We start from the raw sequence: 19,040 nt of genomic DNA, 5'->3' as shown, positions 1-19,040 counted from the left end.
TTCTTAGATTAAAAAATATTTCACCATTTGATAACTTGTTATTTAATTTCCAGAAGCCACATAATTTACTACTCTATTGCGTTGCACCTAAGTGAATTGGGATAAATTGGTAATGATTCTAAAACAAACTGTACATTTATGTACCATATGTCAATTCTGGACTGGAAGGATCTGCTCTTGTTGCAGTGAACTCCTTGATGTTTGGGTTTAAAGGGCTCCACAAATCTGTCAACAAGATCATCTCTAATATCATTCTCTAGATGAGCTTCATTGTAAGTGTTTGTGAGTGTGTCTAATTGTATATATAGCTGTGTCAGCATAACTTTAACTTGAAGTGCATGACTATAGTTATACAAGTTAATGACCACAAAGAAAAGAGTTATCTAATTTGAAAACCAAAATAATCTACCTGCTCATATGAGGTCAACGACAATACCTTTAATTTAAATTTGTTAGGTGGAATGGCGACCTCTGCTGACTGTTAAGAAGCATGGCAAAAATAACATTAATTGCCCATTGCGCTCATTGTGCTTCCCAAAACTTTTCAACATTTTTCACTGAGGGAAACTCCTGTAATAGAATCAAGTCAGGATTTTGACTACTACAAAACATAAAAAATAAGTTTTCTTTTTACATTGTCACGAAAACCTTTGACATTAAGGGATGTTTTTAGAGAACTGAAAAGGAAGTCTGCCATACATAATAACTGGTAAAGAAAAAATTGAGACTATTATAAGTAAGCGTGGTAAGTTTACAAGATGGAAACTCTGGACACAAGTACCCCATGTAAATTCTTAATCTGAACTCGAAATAAGTTAAAATAAGTAAAAATTAAAACACGGGTAACTTATTAAACAAATCAGAAGACCCAATTTGACAGTTCTTACATGTTATGCAGTATGTCACTCCATCAACAATGGCAACAGAACTGGACTGGTTAATAAGTTTCCAATCAGACTTAAAGAGTCTTATAGAAAGTCTGCCTGTGACATAGAAGAAGAAACAAAACAAATAGTGTAGTTCAAGGACTTTGTTGACTTTGTTAACAAGCAGGTTAGATACACACCCACATTATGGAAATATAAAAGACACTATGAGATTCAGTTCAATAGAAATCAAAGCCACAATCTGCAGAGACACTTAAACAAAAGAAAGTATCCACAGAAGCTGTTTTTCCACAGACTGATGGAAATTAAAAAAAAAAAAAAAAAAAAAAAAAAAAAAAAACATCAAACAAGGAACACAAAACATGTATGGGTCACACTGGATTCAAATGGCAAGCCTTGTGTTTATTGCAAAGGAGAGTATCACAGCCTTGTAGTGTGCAGAAAACTCAAAAGTAAACTTCATAAAGAAAAGACTGACTCATTGAGAAGCAACTGTTTGTTTTGCATGTCTGAAATATGGTCACAATGAAGAGTAGCTGCAAAGACAAAGTTCATTGTCAAGAATGTTCCCTACTGCATCCTTCACTGCTGCACAAAAGGAATCAAGTGTGTGTCAAGCCACAAAAGAGAACCAAGGTAATTGCTACTTTTGCATTTTTAGGTCTAGGTACCTCGGCTACTTTTGCTACAGAGCCACTGATAAATCAGCTTAGTTTAAAAAGCTCATATGCAGTTAAAGCAGGACATTCCTGATGCTGTGAATTTCTTTCTCTCCTTTTTGGCATGAATTTGGAGGAAGAGATCAGAGTATAAAGCTAAAGCTCTACTCATTGGAACTCTTTAATGTCTCTTCCTACTGCAATGTCCATCTGACCCCTTCTGCAGAAGACAAAGACACTGTTTGATGTCGACTGTCACACATGTGACTTGAGCTGTCTTTAAAGGCATATCTATAACTATCACAACTAGCTACTGATGTAAAACTACAGAGGCAGTGTCCTATATCTGCCAAGAGGTGGCAGTATATACACATTTAACACAGAGCCCTATATTGGAGAGCGTCTGGCTAACTCAAATCATTGACGCCATGTTTGATACATCGCAGGGAACATTCTACAGTGTAACCTTATGGGGCGGATGTGCTATGTTGAAATAAATGTCTTATTCTCACCATTAATGGGTCTATAAATGTTATTCCCATCGTCTTTGAAAGTTTGAAATTACTCAGAAAAATTACAAATAGTCACTGTGAAAATTAAACTTGTCTTACTGTTATTTGGTATTAACATTAGTATTTTCATTGTTACATTAGCATGTTAGCCATAAAAACTTAATAGTGACCTAGGCAAAGTTACGAGTTAAATTTGACTATCTACATGGACATAAATTACATGCACACGTGGGTTTATATGAAGGAAGCTGCTATTTTCCCGAGCCTATAGTCCTGATAACTAGTCAGCAGAAGGATTGATTAACTTCAAACTTCATTTGCAAAGCGGTGGGCGTTTTTGAGATCAAGGTACACATTAATTACAATATGACTTTATATATATATATATATATATATATATATATATATACTAGGGAAACGGTGGAGTTTACTTGTCTATTCTCCAATTGTGATTTGTGTGTGTGTGTGTGTGTGTGTGTGTGTGTGTGTGTGTGTGTGTGTGTGTGTGTGTGTGTTTGGGTTTGTATAATGCAGGATTCCCTTAGGTTATTTAAATGTGAAGTCAGTAAAGAATTAAGTAATAGGCCTATACATGTCACTAACCACAGAATGTATAAAGAAAAAAAGAGGTCCTAGCCGGGTGGCTAGGCCAGACATTTAGCTAGCAAACCAACTAGCCAGGCTTGGTAAATACCAACAGCTAGGGCTCTGCTGATAGTTTAACTACATCTGCAAGACATAAACGTATACCTCACACTATATATCTGAGGATACCTATATTCAGACGGTGATCATCATCACACATAGATATGCAACGCAAGGAACATCATCACTTCTTGATCTCGACTTCTCTCATGACTGACCTTTCGCGTGATAGAAATTGTGATGAGTGTGTGTGTGCGCGCGTGTGTGTGATTTACCCCGCCTCCTTTGCCGAGCTTGCGCGAGACTCCGCTGTGACGTCGCTGTGCGTGGCGACCGCGACCAGCTCGTGTAGCAGGTTGATTCATTCTGTCCTCTGTGCGCTCCTGAGTCCCGACCGACGGATTTAACGGGTTTTATGGACCGGAATTCACCCGTTTTCCAGCCGCTTCCTCTCAAAAATGGACAAACGGAATGAGAAAATGCCTCCTTTTCTACCTGTTCAACAGAGGATTCCTTTCACTTCGGATTTGATTTCCAGTAAATCGTATTTAGAAGTTTGAGAGTACCGGCGCTCTCTTTGGGTTTTCTCAAAACTTGTGTGGGAATGTTCGCTTCAAGATCCCTTTCAATTAACGGTCACGAATATTGTTTACTAGGTGCAAAGACGTCCTTTAAACTTTCAAAAAACAACAACAAAAAAAACGACTCACGTAAACTTTTCTTCAAGGTTAGCTGGCTAGCTACGAAGAATGGTCTATTCTGGACATTTCGGCTGTCTTGCTAGTTTTGTTGCGTTTCTGTAAAAGCTGAAAACAATAATGATTTCGGAGGAGAGAAGCAGCCACGTAAATAAACAAGCCCTGAACTTCCCGGTGGGTTTACTCATTCGCTCTCCCAAAAGGCGCTTGGCCAAATTGGGCAGGAAACCCAGCAATGGATCTGTCCAGTAAGTCCACTATACTTAATTTTTGCAGTGTTTGCACAGCTTTACTGTCAGTATAACTGTAGCTTGGGTATATTCTTGAGTATGTACGCATATAAATACAGATAAATGCTTTACGTAGATGCGGAACATCAGAACACTGATAAATATTAATTACAACTTTCAAAATATTAAAACTTAATTTATATTATTAAAATGTTTCTTGTTCTTTTTTTTACTGTATTTATAAGTATAAACATACTATATTTATATGTTTATACAGCAACATAAAGTTATGATACAGTGTTCTACTAACCATTTATAAGTGTTGGTATGTATATATACTTGCGTTTGTTAAATAAGACTAATTATTACATAACACTCCAAAAACAACGCATCTCATTTTGGAAATTAACTTTTCTTTGTATAATTTAGGGTCTAAAGATTCTTAAGATCCCTTTGTATCGATTAGATTTAAGGCCTTGGTATCCCTGATTGTCTTGTTTCCTAAAAGCAACAATCAATTAATGTATTGGCCATTCCATCGAAAATTAATCTGTGATTTTCATGATTTTTTGGTCTTTTTCAGGGAAGTTCTCAAAAAAAAAGCCCCAAAGGCTGTTTTGGGTCAATACATTGTTTTTCAATATTTTACATTTATAAATGAAACATTAAAACACACTATAAATCAGTCAGTGTGATGCTGCACACACTACCATAAAACATGTCCAAATCACAAGGAAATTTGATTGTTTTTCTCTTCTCAGGTCAAACAACTCTGACAGTGCTGTCCGTTCCACGGAGACCGCGGGTGTCCGGCAGCCGGCCAAGAGCAAAATCCGCCGACACAACAACAGGCTTTCAACAGTTTTTAACCACAGCCCCAACCTGCGGGATGGTGGACGCCGCGTCCAAGCGGCGGGCAGTGGGAGCCTCACTGGAGACCTCCAAGCTGCAGACGACCCGGCAGAGCTGTCCAGCCAAATGTCTGTTCCTGGCATCCTGAAGATATTTGGGAGTGACATCTGTCAAGGGACCAACTACAAAAGTGTGCTTGCCACCACTCAATCCAACGCAAAGGAGCTGGTGAAGGAGGCCTTAGAGAGGTGAGAGGTGTCAGATGGTGCTGAAATATAAATATGTTGGATATGCTCTATACAACAAGGTTAAATCGAGGGTGAGGTGACCCTAAACAACTTATAAAGCACTGTCATGACTTAAAATTTCCATCACATGGACTGCACAAGTTAGCTGTTTATTAGATATAAATGTATAAAACTTGTTTTAAAATTAGAGGAGTTTCTGCTTTTGTCTGTTTTATGCAAATGTACAGTGAATATCTGTGGTGTTTGTAAGATTGGTTGGGGAAATAAATAGTCAGAAGACAACAATGGGGCTTTCTCAAATTGTGTTTCACGTTTTCACTATTTTTATAAAAGGCAAATTTTATATCTGTATACTGAATGGTGAGACACATGGTAAAAATCAACCCTAAGAATCTGCAGCCATGCCTGACACCTTGTAGGTAAAATATAATCTGCAGGCCCAAAACCAGTGGGCTTCCAAAACAGTTACTTTCTATCCTCCACTCTCACAGCCCCCTGTCTGCTTTTGTTGTTCAGATACTGTCTGGAAAAAGAAGACACCAACGACTATGTGCTGTGTGACGTGATTGGCCAGACGGGAACTGATAACCAGTGGAAGAGGGAGTGCTTCAGGGTGGTGGGTGACAACGAGAGACCCCTGGTCCTGCAGTCACTTTGGAAACCCAAGGAAGGCTTCTCCAGACGATTTGAAATTCAGTTGCGAGTGAGCGTCCAGGAGCAAAGTTTAAAGGACAGAGACACAATCACAGCAGGTATACATGTCAGCCAAGTCATTTCGTAGGTTGAGCTGTCTTGTCTTTTTCAAAGATCTAAGACTTTTGCCATCTTCCTTGATGTAGATACTGAGTGACCCTAACATCCTTATGGCTGGGTTATCAATTACTTAGTCTGCATGGAAGCTTTTATCCTTGTGTCTTATTGCTGGCTAACAGCTTTCATTGTCCAGCTTATCACCAGCTAGAACGGGAGACATGACAGGCATGTGAGAGAGGTCAGGAGGAAACAAAAGCTGCAGTGAGCGATAGAGGAGGTCAGAGCGGTCCCGCTCTTATCTTTGTTTTATTTGAAGGGCCCAACAGGTCCCCACGAACCATCAAGACATTGGACAGCTCTTCCCACCGAGCCTGTAGCTGCTAGTAGCTGCAGCTTGTGGCCTCTCTCTGCAGTGTTATTCTTTCTATCAGAGCTCACTTCCTGCACACTGGGGACTCTACTGTTGACTTTGGCACTAGTGTTTTGTGTCCCTCATCGGCACTGGACCAACAGACTGCTTTGTTGATACTGGTCTTGGTACAGCTGATATCTTGACGATTCCTTCCTGATACCTGCTGCATAATTGTGCAAAAGTGTAAAAAAAAAACAAAAAAAAAGCAAATTCTATATGTCAGCTAGAGGTCCACATCCAGGCAGGTTCTCACGTTATAATATCATTAAAGTTCCCATAACACATCGCTCACAAAAAGAGTCTTTTTTGGTCAGGCTAGCTTTATCCCATTTCAAGCTTTTTGCTAAGTTAAGTTAACTAACTTATGACACATTCGCATCAGCTGCTTGAAATATCCATATTCAGACGTCAGTCACATCATGCAGTTGTTCTCATGGGTCTGTTATTCACCCGCCCCCTCCTCTTCTTCCTCTTCTTCCTCTCACTGACTGGGAAAACTACTCTTTACCTCTATGGGTTTTTAGGCACAGAGCCCAGTCTGTCACTGTGGTGCTGAACAATGTGGAAAACACCCATTTCCACAGCTGATAAGAACAGCAGAACACCGGGTGTGAAGGCCAGGCTCTTCGGGCATTCCACTGTGCTTAATGGCTCCAAATGAGCTGAATAGTGTTTGTGTTACGTCAGGCCGACAGACCCTCTGTTGGTATCAGATAGAGGCAGCCACATCGCACTTTCCCTGCTTTCCTCTGGTTTTGTTGCATTTGAATTGGTGCCGCTGCAGGGAATTTTGGAGTTGGTTTCAATTGACCTGGGTGATTGAAGGGGGGACTATCGTTACTGTAAACATTTTATAAACCCAACTTGCCCCTGTCCTGCATTGCTTTGATTTAAACACAGCTTACAGCTGAACTGATCAGTCAACTGGCAATCAGGACATTATTTAATTCCCTTCTTCTACATATTCTTTTGTGGGTTTTGTAACATTTGTAGTAAGTGCACATTTCTGGTGTTATTACTCTCTTCTTCTGACATATCATTTGCTTTGTAGGTCAGTCACAATCAGCCATGGCCATCATGAACATGCAGCACTTCATTTTTCACATTGTTAGCAGTGTACAGTGCAGACACACTCAGTAACACACTGTGTCCTTGCGGGTCCAGGTATCAATGCTCAGGCTCGTAAGCTACAGAAGAGCCGCTCCAGAGTCACTTCCCTGTTTGTGGACAGCAGTGGGGAGGACGCAGATGGACTTGGGATCTGGAGGAGCTTGAGTGAGATGGATCTGTCCACAATGGGGAAGGAAGCCAGCCGTGCCCAACAGGGTGCACTCAGAGAGGATCCCGAAGTTGAGGCAGACAAGGTGGTGTTTGGGATGGAGAAGGAGGAGACGGAGAGCAGCGATGACAACACCACCCAGTACTCCATCCATCCACCTTTTGACTTCCCTTACTTTCTCCTGCTGCAGGGCTACAGCCACAGACAGGTGAATGACACAGGAATTATTGGTCATCTTATTAAGTATGAAACTTTAAATACTTTAAAGTGTACAGTGTATGAGCTGTGGTGTTCTCGGGTCAATGGTGGGGACAGCTGTCCACAAAATACACTTAGTCTGTTCTTTTTTTACCACTTTTTATTGAATTTATTTGTTGAATCTTAATATTTTACAACATCCAACAGAAAATATACATTAAAAAGCAAGACAATCAATCAAAAAGAAAGCAAAATTAAGACACCCAATGGTACCGTTGACAATAAAACAAAACAAAACAAAAAAACAATAAAATTAAAAAAAATACAGCTAAAATTAGTCCATGGTCAATATGTTAAGCAGTCTTTCCAGTAGATTACCATAACCATGCTATGCATCTTTTCATTGTCCCATGTGAAGTTCACTCAATTGTCCTACCCCTCTAGCTAAGTCATTTTAACCATATTATTATGTCATGCGGTCTCATGGTGAGTCCACTATGGAGCAACAAACTTGGATATGTCATAATGGAGAAATATATTAATAGTCGTCCTATTGGAATAACTTTCTGTAACAGAAGACAGCCATCAGCTTATATGACACAAATAGCATGTTTAAATTAAGAGTTCCTCTAAATATGGGCAGTGAACTTGAAAATTAGTATTGTTTGAGACCTGAAAACATCCTTGAACATCTCCATGCATTGTGTAAACAGAGCGAGACTAACACAAGCTTATATGAGACAACAAGGGGGAAACAACTACATGACTGTTGTATTCAAGAGCTTGTGTGAAGAACTTCAAGGGGGAAATCACGGAGTGAGAGGATCTGGCTTTGGCCGACTGTGCTATAACAGGACAGAAGAGGAGAAAACTTTAATTGGTTTTGTGTCTCATCAGCAGTGTTGGACATGTTACTTTAAAAGTATGTTACCCAAAACGTAATGGTGTTATTTACTGAATTACTCCACTATAAAAGTAGCTAGTTACCAGGGAAAGTAACTGTTGCATTAAAAATACACCTTTGCAGCTCTTGTTTGAGAGCTGAGTCGGGTGACAGCTTCAATGAGTCACTTCCCTTCACACTTCATAATGCACCAGTGGGGTGGGGATTTTTGAGGAAGTCAAGCAAAGACAAAAACTGTAATACGTATGGTTTTTAAGGGGTGGGGGACAGAAAAGAGCATGTTGCAGCTTGTATATCACTATTTAATGTAACTTCAGCAGCCATTGGCCAGCAAAATAACGGCTGGAGTTTAGCACTACCAGCAACCAATTAGTACACATGTAATACTCCACATTAAAAGTTGGAAAACCTTTCTTCCTCTCTGTACAAAGTTCTAGTTCAGGCATTGGCCTGCTTACAGTTGTGCTGTAGAAGTAGTTTTGTAAAATAGTTTTTACTTAATACTCCAAATCTTGCAAAACTTGCTAATCGTGCAGTATTTCATTCAGTGGCTTGATCATGACGACACTAGGTTTTGATTGGTGTGAGGCCAAAGACTGGGTGGCCTCCCTTGATACAGTCCTGGCTAATCACAGATGAACAGTTTCATGACAGCAGCCTCACCTGACTGGTTCATCATTCTTCTTTTTTTCATCAAGGGATGCCAGCTCTACTTGGCCTCCTTGCGGACAACATTGTGCAATATTTCACCACTGTGGTGCTAGGTAACATTTAGAGACACATTGTAAAATGCTCAATAATTAGAGAAAAGAAGAGAGAAGTATTGCTGAAACAGTTTTTATTTATTGACAGCTACATAGATGAGAGGAAGAATGACTTCCTTTGGCCGCACACCGCATTTAGTTGGAAGCAACGGTAACACTGTTGTAATGATAGAAATAATAATCAGTTACATTACCCCTTACTGAAAAAAATAACACCATTAATAACACTGTTTATTTTAATGCCATTATTCCCATCACTGCTCATGAGTAGAACTGCAGTGGTGTGTTAGGACCAGGTGATCATGTTCAGGTTTCCAAACAGGGCGAGCTGTTTGTCATCATGTACCCAATAAAGCACAAAGGACAGAGTGTTCACCATTCAATCCGAAGTAAACCTGCTCAGGACGTTTGACAAAACATGGAGATAACCCTGATTAAAAACACACTGCAGGACAGGATAAACTACACTGAGGCTATTCTCAGAGTATATAAACACTTTAACTGTGGTGCTGTAATCAGCATACCAATGCACTTGATCAGGGTTTTAAACCAAACCTTATTTCCAAGATGTCATCATGCGTGTTGATGTGTGATGCAGTTTGAATCACTTGTTTACACAGCTCATTTTTCACTGTAAACCTGCGAATGCCTTCAGCTCAGCCCATTCCCAGGAACAGGAAGCTCTTTCTTGCAATGTTTTTCTCCCGGGTGGAGAATGCTGACTGTGCAGGATACTTGTAGCATACGCAGAGCTGTGGAATGGCTAAACTTACTCTACAACAATGGGCCAACTTAAAGGAACATGTTGGGTGTATCACAGGTCACGAAACAGGAATAAAAGCTGATGTTTAGGTTTTCTATTCGCAGCTACGTTGACACAGATGAACTGGAGAAACAGAAAAAAATTAGGGCTATACAGCTGTACAGTAAATAAAGACAACACCACACAGGTCTTAAATACTTAAACATTACAAGTGTAGTTACAACAGCCTGTATCTTTAGGAATGGGATGAGGCTACTTGGCTGTGACCAACACATTTCACTTGTAAGCCTTGCCATTCTTGTCTCACCTCACGCTGCCGGTTCAGGTTGTATTTTCACTAACTGATCCTGTCGCTGTTGACACGCACACTGCTGGTTCATGTCCAAAATGTTACACAAGACAATCAATCCATTCTGCATGCTGTCTGTCATCACCTAAACTAGCGCTTAGTTTGAGGAAGTGAAAAGATTAACCAAAACATGTACCATTCATTTAAAACATTTTCATGACTTGTATCGTTGTGAAAATCTGATATCAATGCAAAACAAATATCCTGGGGTACTGGGAAAATTCAACACTCCTCTTACAACTTAAAGGCAGTTAATGGATCACTCGTTCATTGGTTAAAAGATGATAGTTGCTTTATAAAAGAATATTTCTTTTTGCAGGATTTTGTCATCTACTTGATGAGTGGGACCACCACCATCTTTGGCTGCTGCAGGGAGCATTGTAACGGAGAAGATGAGGAAAGATTAAAGGTGGACATTCTTCTGTTTGCTCCTGATGTGTTGCCACAGCACTGCTGCGTCAGACGCCTGGAGTCTAACGGCCACACCTCCACAGGGGAGCTCAAAAAAACATTGACAATGCTAAAGCCGCTCCATGGGGCTCCTGTGACCCGAAACGGTTTCCTTCTTAAAGAAGAAGTAGAACTGAATCCAGGAGATTTGATTGGCTTGGGGAAACACTACTTATTCATGTTTAAGGATCCCACCAGCTCACCAGGAACAGTCAGCACCCCACCTTGGATGACCAGACTCTGCCCAAACTCCGATTCAAAGATGTCTTCCTCTTGTTTGTCATGTGGCTCCTCTATTGCCATAAAAAGGAGGCCTTCGCCTCCTCGTTGGAGAGACCTGGAAGGCACAGAGGCTTCGCTGAGTTATGAGCTGGATCAGGAGGAGAGAGTGCTGCGGGAGATTATGTACATGCTGGACATCAGTGGGAACGAACCAAAGTTGACGCCTGCTTTCCTGCTCATCCTTTGCATCCAGCATTCAGCCTCCACCTTTGAGCTGACACACTTCAGGCAGTTGCTGCTCCGGATAGCCAGTCAGATCCAGCTAGTTATGTGGGTAAGGATGAAACTCTACACAGTACTCTGTGCATTCAGCACTACAATCCCCTGAAATGCAAGTGTTTATTGATAACGTTTACAAATAGATATTGAAATAGATATCTTTTTTTATATTTCTTCCCTTTCAGGAGAAAACAAAGGAACTTGCAACAATCCAGCCAGAGACGTGAGTAGACAAAAGTGTTTCCACAATGTCCCAGAAATTTGTGACAATGGCCAACCGCTGCTGCAACCACATATGACACCTGACACCCTGAGTATTGCTGAATAAAACTAAATGCTCCTCAGGAAAACAAGGAGGTTCCTTAAACTGTTTGTGCAAAGACAACACTTCCCACACATCCACGGCGCAGCTGGTTGTTTTCTCATAATCACAAAACAGGCTTTATTGTCCGTGTGACTAAATTACATTTTATTTGCTGATCAGGAAAGTTACCAAGGGTTTACAGTCTGAGTTAGAGTTGAGGGTGTCAACAAGAGCAAACTGGAGAATAAGGAAGTGTAATGCATAAAAAGACATTTTGACATGCTATTGTGGGAAAAGTAAAAAACCTTCATAAAGGGTAGCGGAAAGTTGCTTAACATTATAACATTTTGCTGATTTGCAGAACTATAAAAGGAAGTTCTATCCAACAGGCTAACTCAAGAATACACAGAGTCCTTTTTTTATGTACAGAATGACTAAAGATTGAACAGGTAAGCATTTCAGACGTAAAACATAGAGATGGTTAGATTTAGACAGTATGGGAAAAAGTGAGGCAGCAACTGACCTTTTAATTACAAATACATCTGCAGATTTCAGTTAATCAGTGAGTTAGATTTATAATTCTGCTGTAAGTCAATATCTCACATATTGTGAGATATTGTTATTATTGTGACTAATTACCAGTTTAGCTGGCCTGTGAATAAAACAAACATTTGGAAAACATTCAAGTATGTGTGATGGCTGCTAACTGCAACTAAAAGTAACGTCAGACTTCTATAAACACCAGTAACATATACACTGATCAGCCACAACATTAAAACCACTGACAGGAGAAGTAAATGATCTCAATTCAGTGTTCTGCTGTTGGATCTGTCATTCATGTGAATCTTACTTAGAAATGTAGCACCCACCTAGACCAGACCAGGCACCCCCACCCCATAGCAATGACACTCCTTGATGGCAGCAGACATCCCCAACAGCAGTCTGACACAGTCACACACACAAAAACAGTTTAGGAGCAACTCAAAAAGCATAAAAAACAGCACAAGGTGTTGACCTGGCTTCCAAATTCACTAGATCTCAAACTGATCAAGTATCTGTGGGATGATCCACAGAGGGCCCTCTGCTCAAAGACCCCCACTAACAACATCCTGTTACCAGACACCACAGGACACCATGTCTATTCTCTGATGAGTCACAACTGTTTTGGGTACATAAGGTAGACCTACACAGTATTAGGAAGGGGTCATGATGTTATACCTGATCGATGTATCGATGTGATTATCATAAAAATACAAATAAGTATGTTACAAAATAACAAAAATGGGACTGATGTTTAGGAATTGCAGATGCTCGAAGAGAGTTTTGAGGTGACTGGTTATCAGAGTAGTAACCAGTTTAATGTGGTGCTTTTACATCAGGAGCTCCAGTGACGGGCAGTCTGAGCACCTTCAGTTGCTCAGCATGAAAGAGCTGATTCCAGGTCTGGAGCCATTGGTGTTGTGGATGGCCAACTCCATCGAATTACTACACTTCATCCAGCGTGATGTTCCTCAGCTGCTGCCCTGGAGGCAGGAACAGGATGATGAAGGTGGTTATTGTTTTGGTCTGTTGCTATCTAACCTGTAGTGTGTGTGTGTGTGTGTGTGTGTGTATTAATAAGATGTCTGTCTGTATGTTCTGTCAGGCCTTCTGGACTCTGAGATGTCATCCACTCGGACAGCCTGTGAGGAAGCCATGACAGTCCTGGAGGAAGTCATCATGTTCACTTTCCAGCAGTCTGTGTACTATCTAACAAAGGTTGGCTTTCACACATTCATATAGAAACTACACACAGTGATGACATCAACATCTTTCACAACAACCTTTCTGACCTGTAAAACCTGACTGTCGGTCACATGTGAAGCAGGAAATTGGACTGTGTGAAGACCAGATTCTGTTTTCATTGAGCATATTCCAGACAGAAAACACAATAACAGAATGGAAACACAAACTCTCAGCCAGGAAAGGCTGGTGAGATAGTGAGCACGGTGTCTTTTCCACTGATAGGAATATAAACACAGGCTATCTTGTCTTTCAAGGTTACCATGGCTTGTTGAATAACAACACCAGAGGTTTTGATTGGGAAAGAGTTTTTAAAACAACAGGTGTTGACCAAGGGGTCTACAGAGGAATTCAAAACAGACAAAATACAGTTGTACTAGACTGTCAGTATAAAATAAACCTCTAAAATGCTTCACAAGGAATATAAAAAATGCCTTAGCTATATAGCTATAGCTAGTTGTACAGAACGAACTGACATCAGATTATAAATCCATCTTTATTTTTGGCAAACTGATTTATTAGTCAAAAAATCTTTGTGAAAATAGCCTTTAGTTCGTATTCCAATGGGTGTGTCAGTTTCCAAATCAAGACTAAGACAGAGAGACCTGAAAAAACACCAGAGATGGTAGCAATACATGATTTTAGATGGCCTTGTAAGGCAGTGCCAGTATCTGAGAAAGAAAGGCTTTATTTTCTCTTTTGACCTGATGAGAAAGATGCTATTGCAAATGGATGTATTTATTTGTGTCAAATTTTTACTTGCAGTCTTGCTTCTGACATAAGTAAAGAGATCTGATAACAAATGTATAAGAGAATTGGCACAGAAAACACCTATACTATGGAGTTCTCCATTATCTGGACAAAATGTTTGTCAAGCATTTACCATCTTGAATAGACTGTAGACAGACTGTAGCTTATGTTTTACAAACTGCAAGTTTGTATCTCCTGACTGCAAAATGGAAAGAGACAATATATTCTTAAACAGCAAACATCAGTGTGAGCATATATACTCACCACAGCAAACCACAGAAGATGAAACTAGAGACAGACTTTGATCTACTTTTCAAAGTCTGAAAATTCATTGCAGTACATGTCTGGCATTGCTCTGGCACATATGGATGACAACAGTTAATTCTGTTGCTTTACAGTCTAACAGGACACTCCCAGACTGAGTTTATGTGAGTTTTCCATGTAGTAAATTACTCTGTCTGGTTGCACGCTGAATCCAGCTGACATCACAGCACAATGAAACAATGTGGGGGGGTAACCCGTATAGACAGAATATCTCTGTACTGTATAGCCTTAAATGTAAATGGGGTGAATTTTAGGGGATATTTAACAGTAGGAACACCACCACCCTGGACAGTGAATGTTCAAGGAAGATGGGAAGGGCAGCAGGAACAGGAAATTAGTTAGCTGAAGGAGTTATTTTTAAGTGCAGTTATGAGACATTTATGAGTCACTTTTTAGGCGTACTACACACTATAATATCACCTGCTATATACTATTCATGTACTAGTTTGTTGGTATGTATTTTCTGTTGGAAAGAAAGGGAGCTGTGCAACACTTTGTCTACTGTAGAGGAAGACTGACTGTCATGAGAGAAACACCCAAAACAGGAAAGGAAGGGAGTGGGGAGAAAAAAGGTCTTTCTGTTAATTTCCTGTGTAATGTGACTGAAGGTTCATAATGTCCAGACACAGTTTCTTCTCCTCTTTTTCTTCTCGTCCGGGCTATTTATTATTTTAACTTGAAGTGGAAACCAAGCAGAACAAGAGGAAGGGCAACTAGTTCTGAGCACACAAGAGGTGTTTAAAGTCCTGTAAAAATCCTTAACCCTCTGTCTCCATGAAAACCACTCATCACCTGCACATCTGCTGAGCTTCACTGACAGCTGACTAGTCGCCTCAGGCATGCAGGGTTATTACTATATCACAGCCGCTTTTGGGTAGTTTGAGGTCATTATCTTAGTCATAGTGGTTGATGTAATGCATGAAACAATGAGAGAACTGTGTCACGAGGGGCAGTAGTGATAAGTGTTGACCGTGTAGTACGTTGAGTAAAACAGCTAGCAAGATTCTGCACTGTCTGCAGGACTTTATACTAAACCATAATAAAACTCCTTCTTTCTCTGAAAAAACACATTACAATCTGTAATTTTGTAAATCTGTGTAGCTTTATCACTCTGTACCTTGATATAAGAGGGTATTTTCCATTTCGAACAGTCCATATCAGTACTCTGTACAACATCCAGCAGCCATGTTATGTGTCACCACTCTCTCCACAGAGCATGTATTCAGCCCTTCCTGATCTGCTGGATGGGAACCCGTTCTCAGAGAGCGGTCAGCTACGAGTACCTGACGGGCTCGCTGGCGTCCTGGAGGTGCTGAAGGAGGCGCTGAAGCTTCTCACGGCGTTCCAGGTGCATCCGGACATCTCGTTGCAACTCTGTGCCTACCTTTTCTTCTTCATCAATGCTTCCCTGTTCAACGCCCTGATGGAGAGAGGTGAGATCTCAGCTCAGCTTCCAGCATTGACAATTGATAAGATTCAAAGTTTAGTCTGTTACGTGCCTTCTACTTTTCTTCTCAAACACTATTGGATGAATCGACTGATGTTAAACATGACAAAGATATTCCAGCAAAACTAATGACGTTGTCATTAACCCTGTCTTCACTTTGAGTTTGGTGTTAGTAAAGTTAGATTTCCTGCAAAGCTGAACTAACATGGTGACAATGGGAAATAATATTACACCTCCTAATTGTCTTGCGTTGATGCTATCATGCTGATGTACGCATTTATATATCCTTAAACTTTAAAATTTGCAGTTTTAATATTAATAGAACATTAATTGCTTGGAAATAGAAGTGCTTTAGAAAGAAATTGCACATCAACATTATGCTCGACATTTCTCTAACTTAATACTGGTTGGTTGTTCAGGGTCTGTTGCTGGGTTCTACCAGTGGTCCCGAGGTGTGCAGATCCGGGCCAACCTGGACCTGCTGTTGGACTGGATCCAGAGCATTGGTCTGAGCGATTTGGCCTCCGAGTTCTTCCAGAAACTTTCTGCTGCAGTCAATCTGCTGGCCACACCCAAAGAAACCCTTCTGCAGGTCAGAGGACATCCGTTTCTCCTTTCCTGTTTGTCTTACTCCAGGCGGGTGTTGCCTCGATAGCTGAGTCATTTTTACGTCAGCCTGAATGTTTTCATTGTCTCAAAGGTGTCAGTATGATTGCTTTAGTTTTGTGTGTTTATGTTTTAGGTGAAAAACAGAATGTCTTTTGGAAATCTAAACTTAACTTCAGCCTTTCCACTGCTACAGTTAAATGCCTAATAATAATAATAATAACTGTAGCAATAAAAGCTGAGAAGAGTGTTGTTTGTGGAGGCTTGTTATTGGTTTATTGTTATAGTGCCCTTGAATACAGATACTCTTAAGCTTTCCTGCTTCCATTCACGGTGATTAGACATGAGGAAATAGCCGCAAGAGCAGATTAAGCAAACACACTAAAATGTTTCAATTATGACATCATGGTGCCAGTTGGTGCGATGCCATTGCTTCAAATTATTCAGTGTATCCTGTTAACCAGAGTAATATTTAACGTATTATCAGCTCAGATATTTATTCAGCTTTTAGCTTGAATACCATTGCACTGTGCAAAGACAAAGAAAGACATGGGAGCAAACTTTTACAGCCTTCATTCCAATGTATGCTCAGGGATACAATCCTTTGTCCCTATGTACAATGACTTCTACATGTGCTATGCCATTTCACTGCTGTGGTAGCTTGCCAACTTAACACTTAATCCTTCCTTAAGCACACTTTTCTCTTAGTTACCCATTCAGACCTTGTTTACAGCAGGAAGCTGAGCTCTCACCTGGCTTGTTACTAAACATGAGTCATAACAGGAAACCAGCAAATGAAATGACCCAGGAACAACACAAGGAGCACAAAGCTTACACAAAAACAGATTCACAGGTTTATGACATCTAGAACCAGGATATGTGTTTAATGTGTTGAACCTGCTGAATGTTTTTGCACTTTCATATACTATATGCAGTGTGAATGAAAAACAAGTCTTCCAGATTAAAGCTGTGATTCTTTGTCAGCTTTGGTAAACATGTGGGTTTAGAGTAATGTGCAGTATTTATTAAACAGCATGTTGATGTCTGATGTAACAGTGAGGGATTACTGTAAATGGAAGGGAGGCTATTTAAGGACAGAGAAGCAGATTGATAAGGTTGGGAGTGAAGTGTGGGTGACTTAGGAGTTTATATTTACACCTTCATGTCCAGAAAAGACTTTTAACATTAGTCATGTAATTTGTCACAACATCAAATGAGCTGGAGGACTGTTTTGTCACCATAAGTCAAATGGTGTTGTTATAGAAGGATCATAAAGTGTTATCACATTCCATGTTTAATAGGACCATATATTTACCTTCTAGCTCATTTCACCTGCTTTCTCTAAGATAATTGTTAATTCATGAATAATTACTCCAGTAAAGAATAAACTATATTAACTGTGTGTTATTCATTACACCAAGCTAAAAGGATTTACTCTTATTATTTACCCTTTACAGGGAGTTATTTCAGCTGTTATCTTATTGTGACTGAACAGTTGTCTGTTAATTTTAGGTCACTATTTCAACTATTTAACCATTATCTTTGTCTCCCCTAACAGTTTCATTTTCTTTTCATTACTTCTATATAGCAATTTGAGCTGTCTATGCATTATGATGTGGCTAATCCAACGTGTATTTGTTACTTTAAACTTACTTTAAACTTATCCATCATTTAGTGCTGACTTACAAATTAACAACATATATCCATTACATTAGCTACTTTAGTAATGCCCCACATGTATCTTTTACTTTGCACTGTTTTCAACCACATTACCTTTAAGTCAGTTTTGCAGTGCACACACTTTACTAAATGTTATTTCAGCTGTGGCTAACTACTTTTAGATACTGCATGCCTAAACTGTTTTCCATTATTTTAAGCCATTTTAGACACTCCCAATCACACTTGCAGTCACTGTCTTAGCTGACTCTGATGGGCAAGTCACTTAGTTCTGTAAATGAATTCAGTTTGGTTGAGAAATAGTGACAGAGAAGAAAATGTATTATAATTAAAACTGCTGGATCCGTTCACACAACTCATTTAAAGTTGAAATGTTCCTTCATTGAATCAGTGGGAACCGGGTTAAGTATGAGGAATGCTTTGACTGAATGTCTCACAGTCACAACAGACTCCACCAGCCTTGCTGTTACACAGCCTCTGTGGGCCCTGTCTCGTCTGGTCGTGGGAGTGGATGGTTGCTGAGAAGCTGTTGGTTTTTTGTATCCCTCCCCCTGGCATGAGGTCACTTTGTGGCTGCTACCAAAGAGCACACACCCTTGATAGATTTTTAGTTTTCCATCTGGAGTTCCAGGCTTTTAAGAACTGAAGTAGCTGACTAGTAAATTACACTAGAGGGATGTGGCATTGCTTGTTTTGCCAGCAGTTTGGAGAATGCAACATCTGGGTAGGTATTTTAGAATAATATAAGTATCAAACATAAAATGTCAGACATAACAAACATCTACAAGATTCGACAAAGTCAATTTTAAAATACACCTTAGGCTGAGTGTCTGTGTATAGCACAGGAGGGCAGGGACCTGACAACATTTAGCTTATGGTTTCTATTGTGGCCCCGGCATGTCTGGGCTAAGTCTTACTTCCACCAATTCAAATGGAAACAGACTGAGCGAACTATGAACTATGTAATGTTTCTCTGGCACTGGCGAGTGACTCACCTGTTTCCTTATCCTTGAGCTCCTTCTTATAACCATCATTATATTAAATAT

At 40.0% G+C, this 19,040-nt stretch overlaps 1 protein-coding gene across 1 annotated transcript in view; it reads left to right on the top strand.

Annotated features, from left to right (window-relative positions):
• The first annotated feature begins 3,025 nt into the window (after nucleotides 1-3,025).
• si:ch73-281f12.4 (Ras-associating and dilute domain-containing protein-like) overlaps nucleotides 3,026-19,040 on the top strand; it is a 23,828-nt gene continuing 7,813 nt past the window's right edge. The window contains exons 1-10 of the mRNA XM_047572049.1: nucleotides 3,026-3,649; nucleotides 4,393-4,731; nucleotides 5,248-5,483; nucleotides 7,061-7,383; nucleotides 10,473-11,159; nucleotides 11,290-11,327; nucleotides 12,788-12,957; nucleotides 13,054-13,166; nucleotides 15,478-15,697; nucleotides 16,131-16,303. Coding sequence (XP_047428005.1) covers nucleotides 3,522-3,649; nucleotides 4,393-4,731; nucleotides 5,248-5,483; nucleotides 7,061-7,383; nucleotides 10,473-11,159; nucleotides 11,290-11,327; nucleotides 12,788-12,957; nucleotides 13,054-13,166; nucleotides 15,478-15,697; nucleotides 16,131-16,303 — 2,427 coding nt within the window. The 5' untranslated portion in view covers nucleotides 3,026-3,521. The remainder of the gene's footprint in view (nucleotides 3,650-4,392; nucleotides 4,732-5,247; nucleotides 5,484-7,060; nucleotides 7,384-10,472; nucleotides 11,160-11,289; nucleotides 11,328-12,787; nucleotides 12,958-13,053; nucleotides 13,167-15,477; nucleotides 15,698-16,130; nucleotides 16,304-19,040) is intronic.

The sequence above is a fragment of the Mugil cephalus genome, chromosome 20, assembly GCF_022458985.1.
Source record: "Mugil cephalus isolate CIBA_MC_2020 chromosome 20, CIBA_Mcephalus_1.1, whole genome shotgun sequence".
NCBI classification, from domain to species: Eukaryota; Metazoa; Chordata; class Actinopteri; order Mugiliformes; family Mugilidae; genus Mugil; species Mugil cephalus.
Note: the sequence above shows the minus strand (reverse complement) of the source record. Positions and strands in the feature narration are given on the sequence as shown.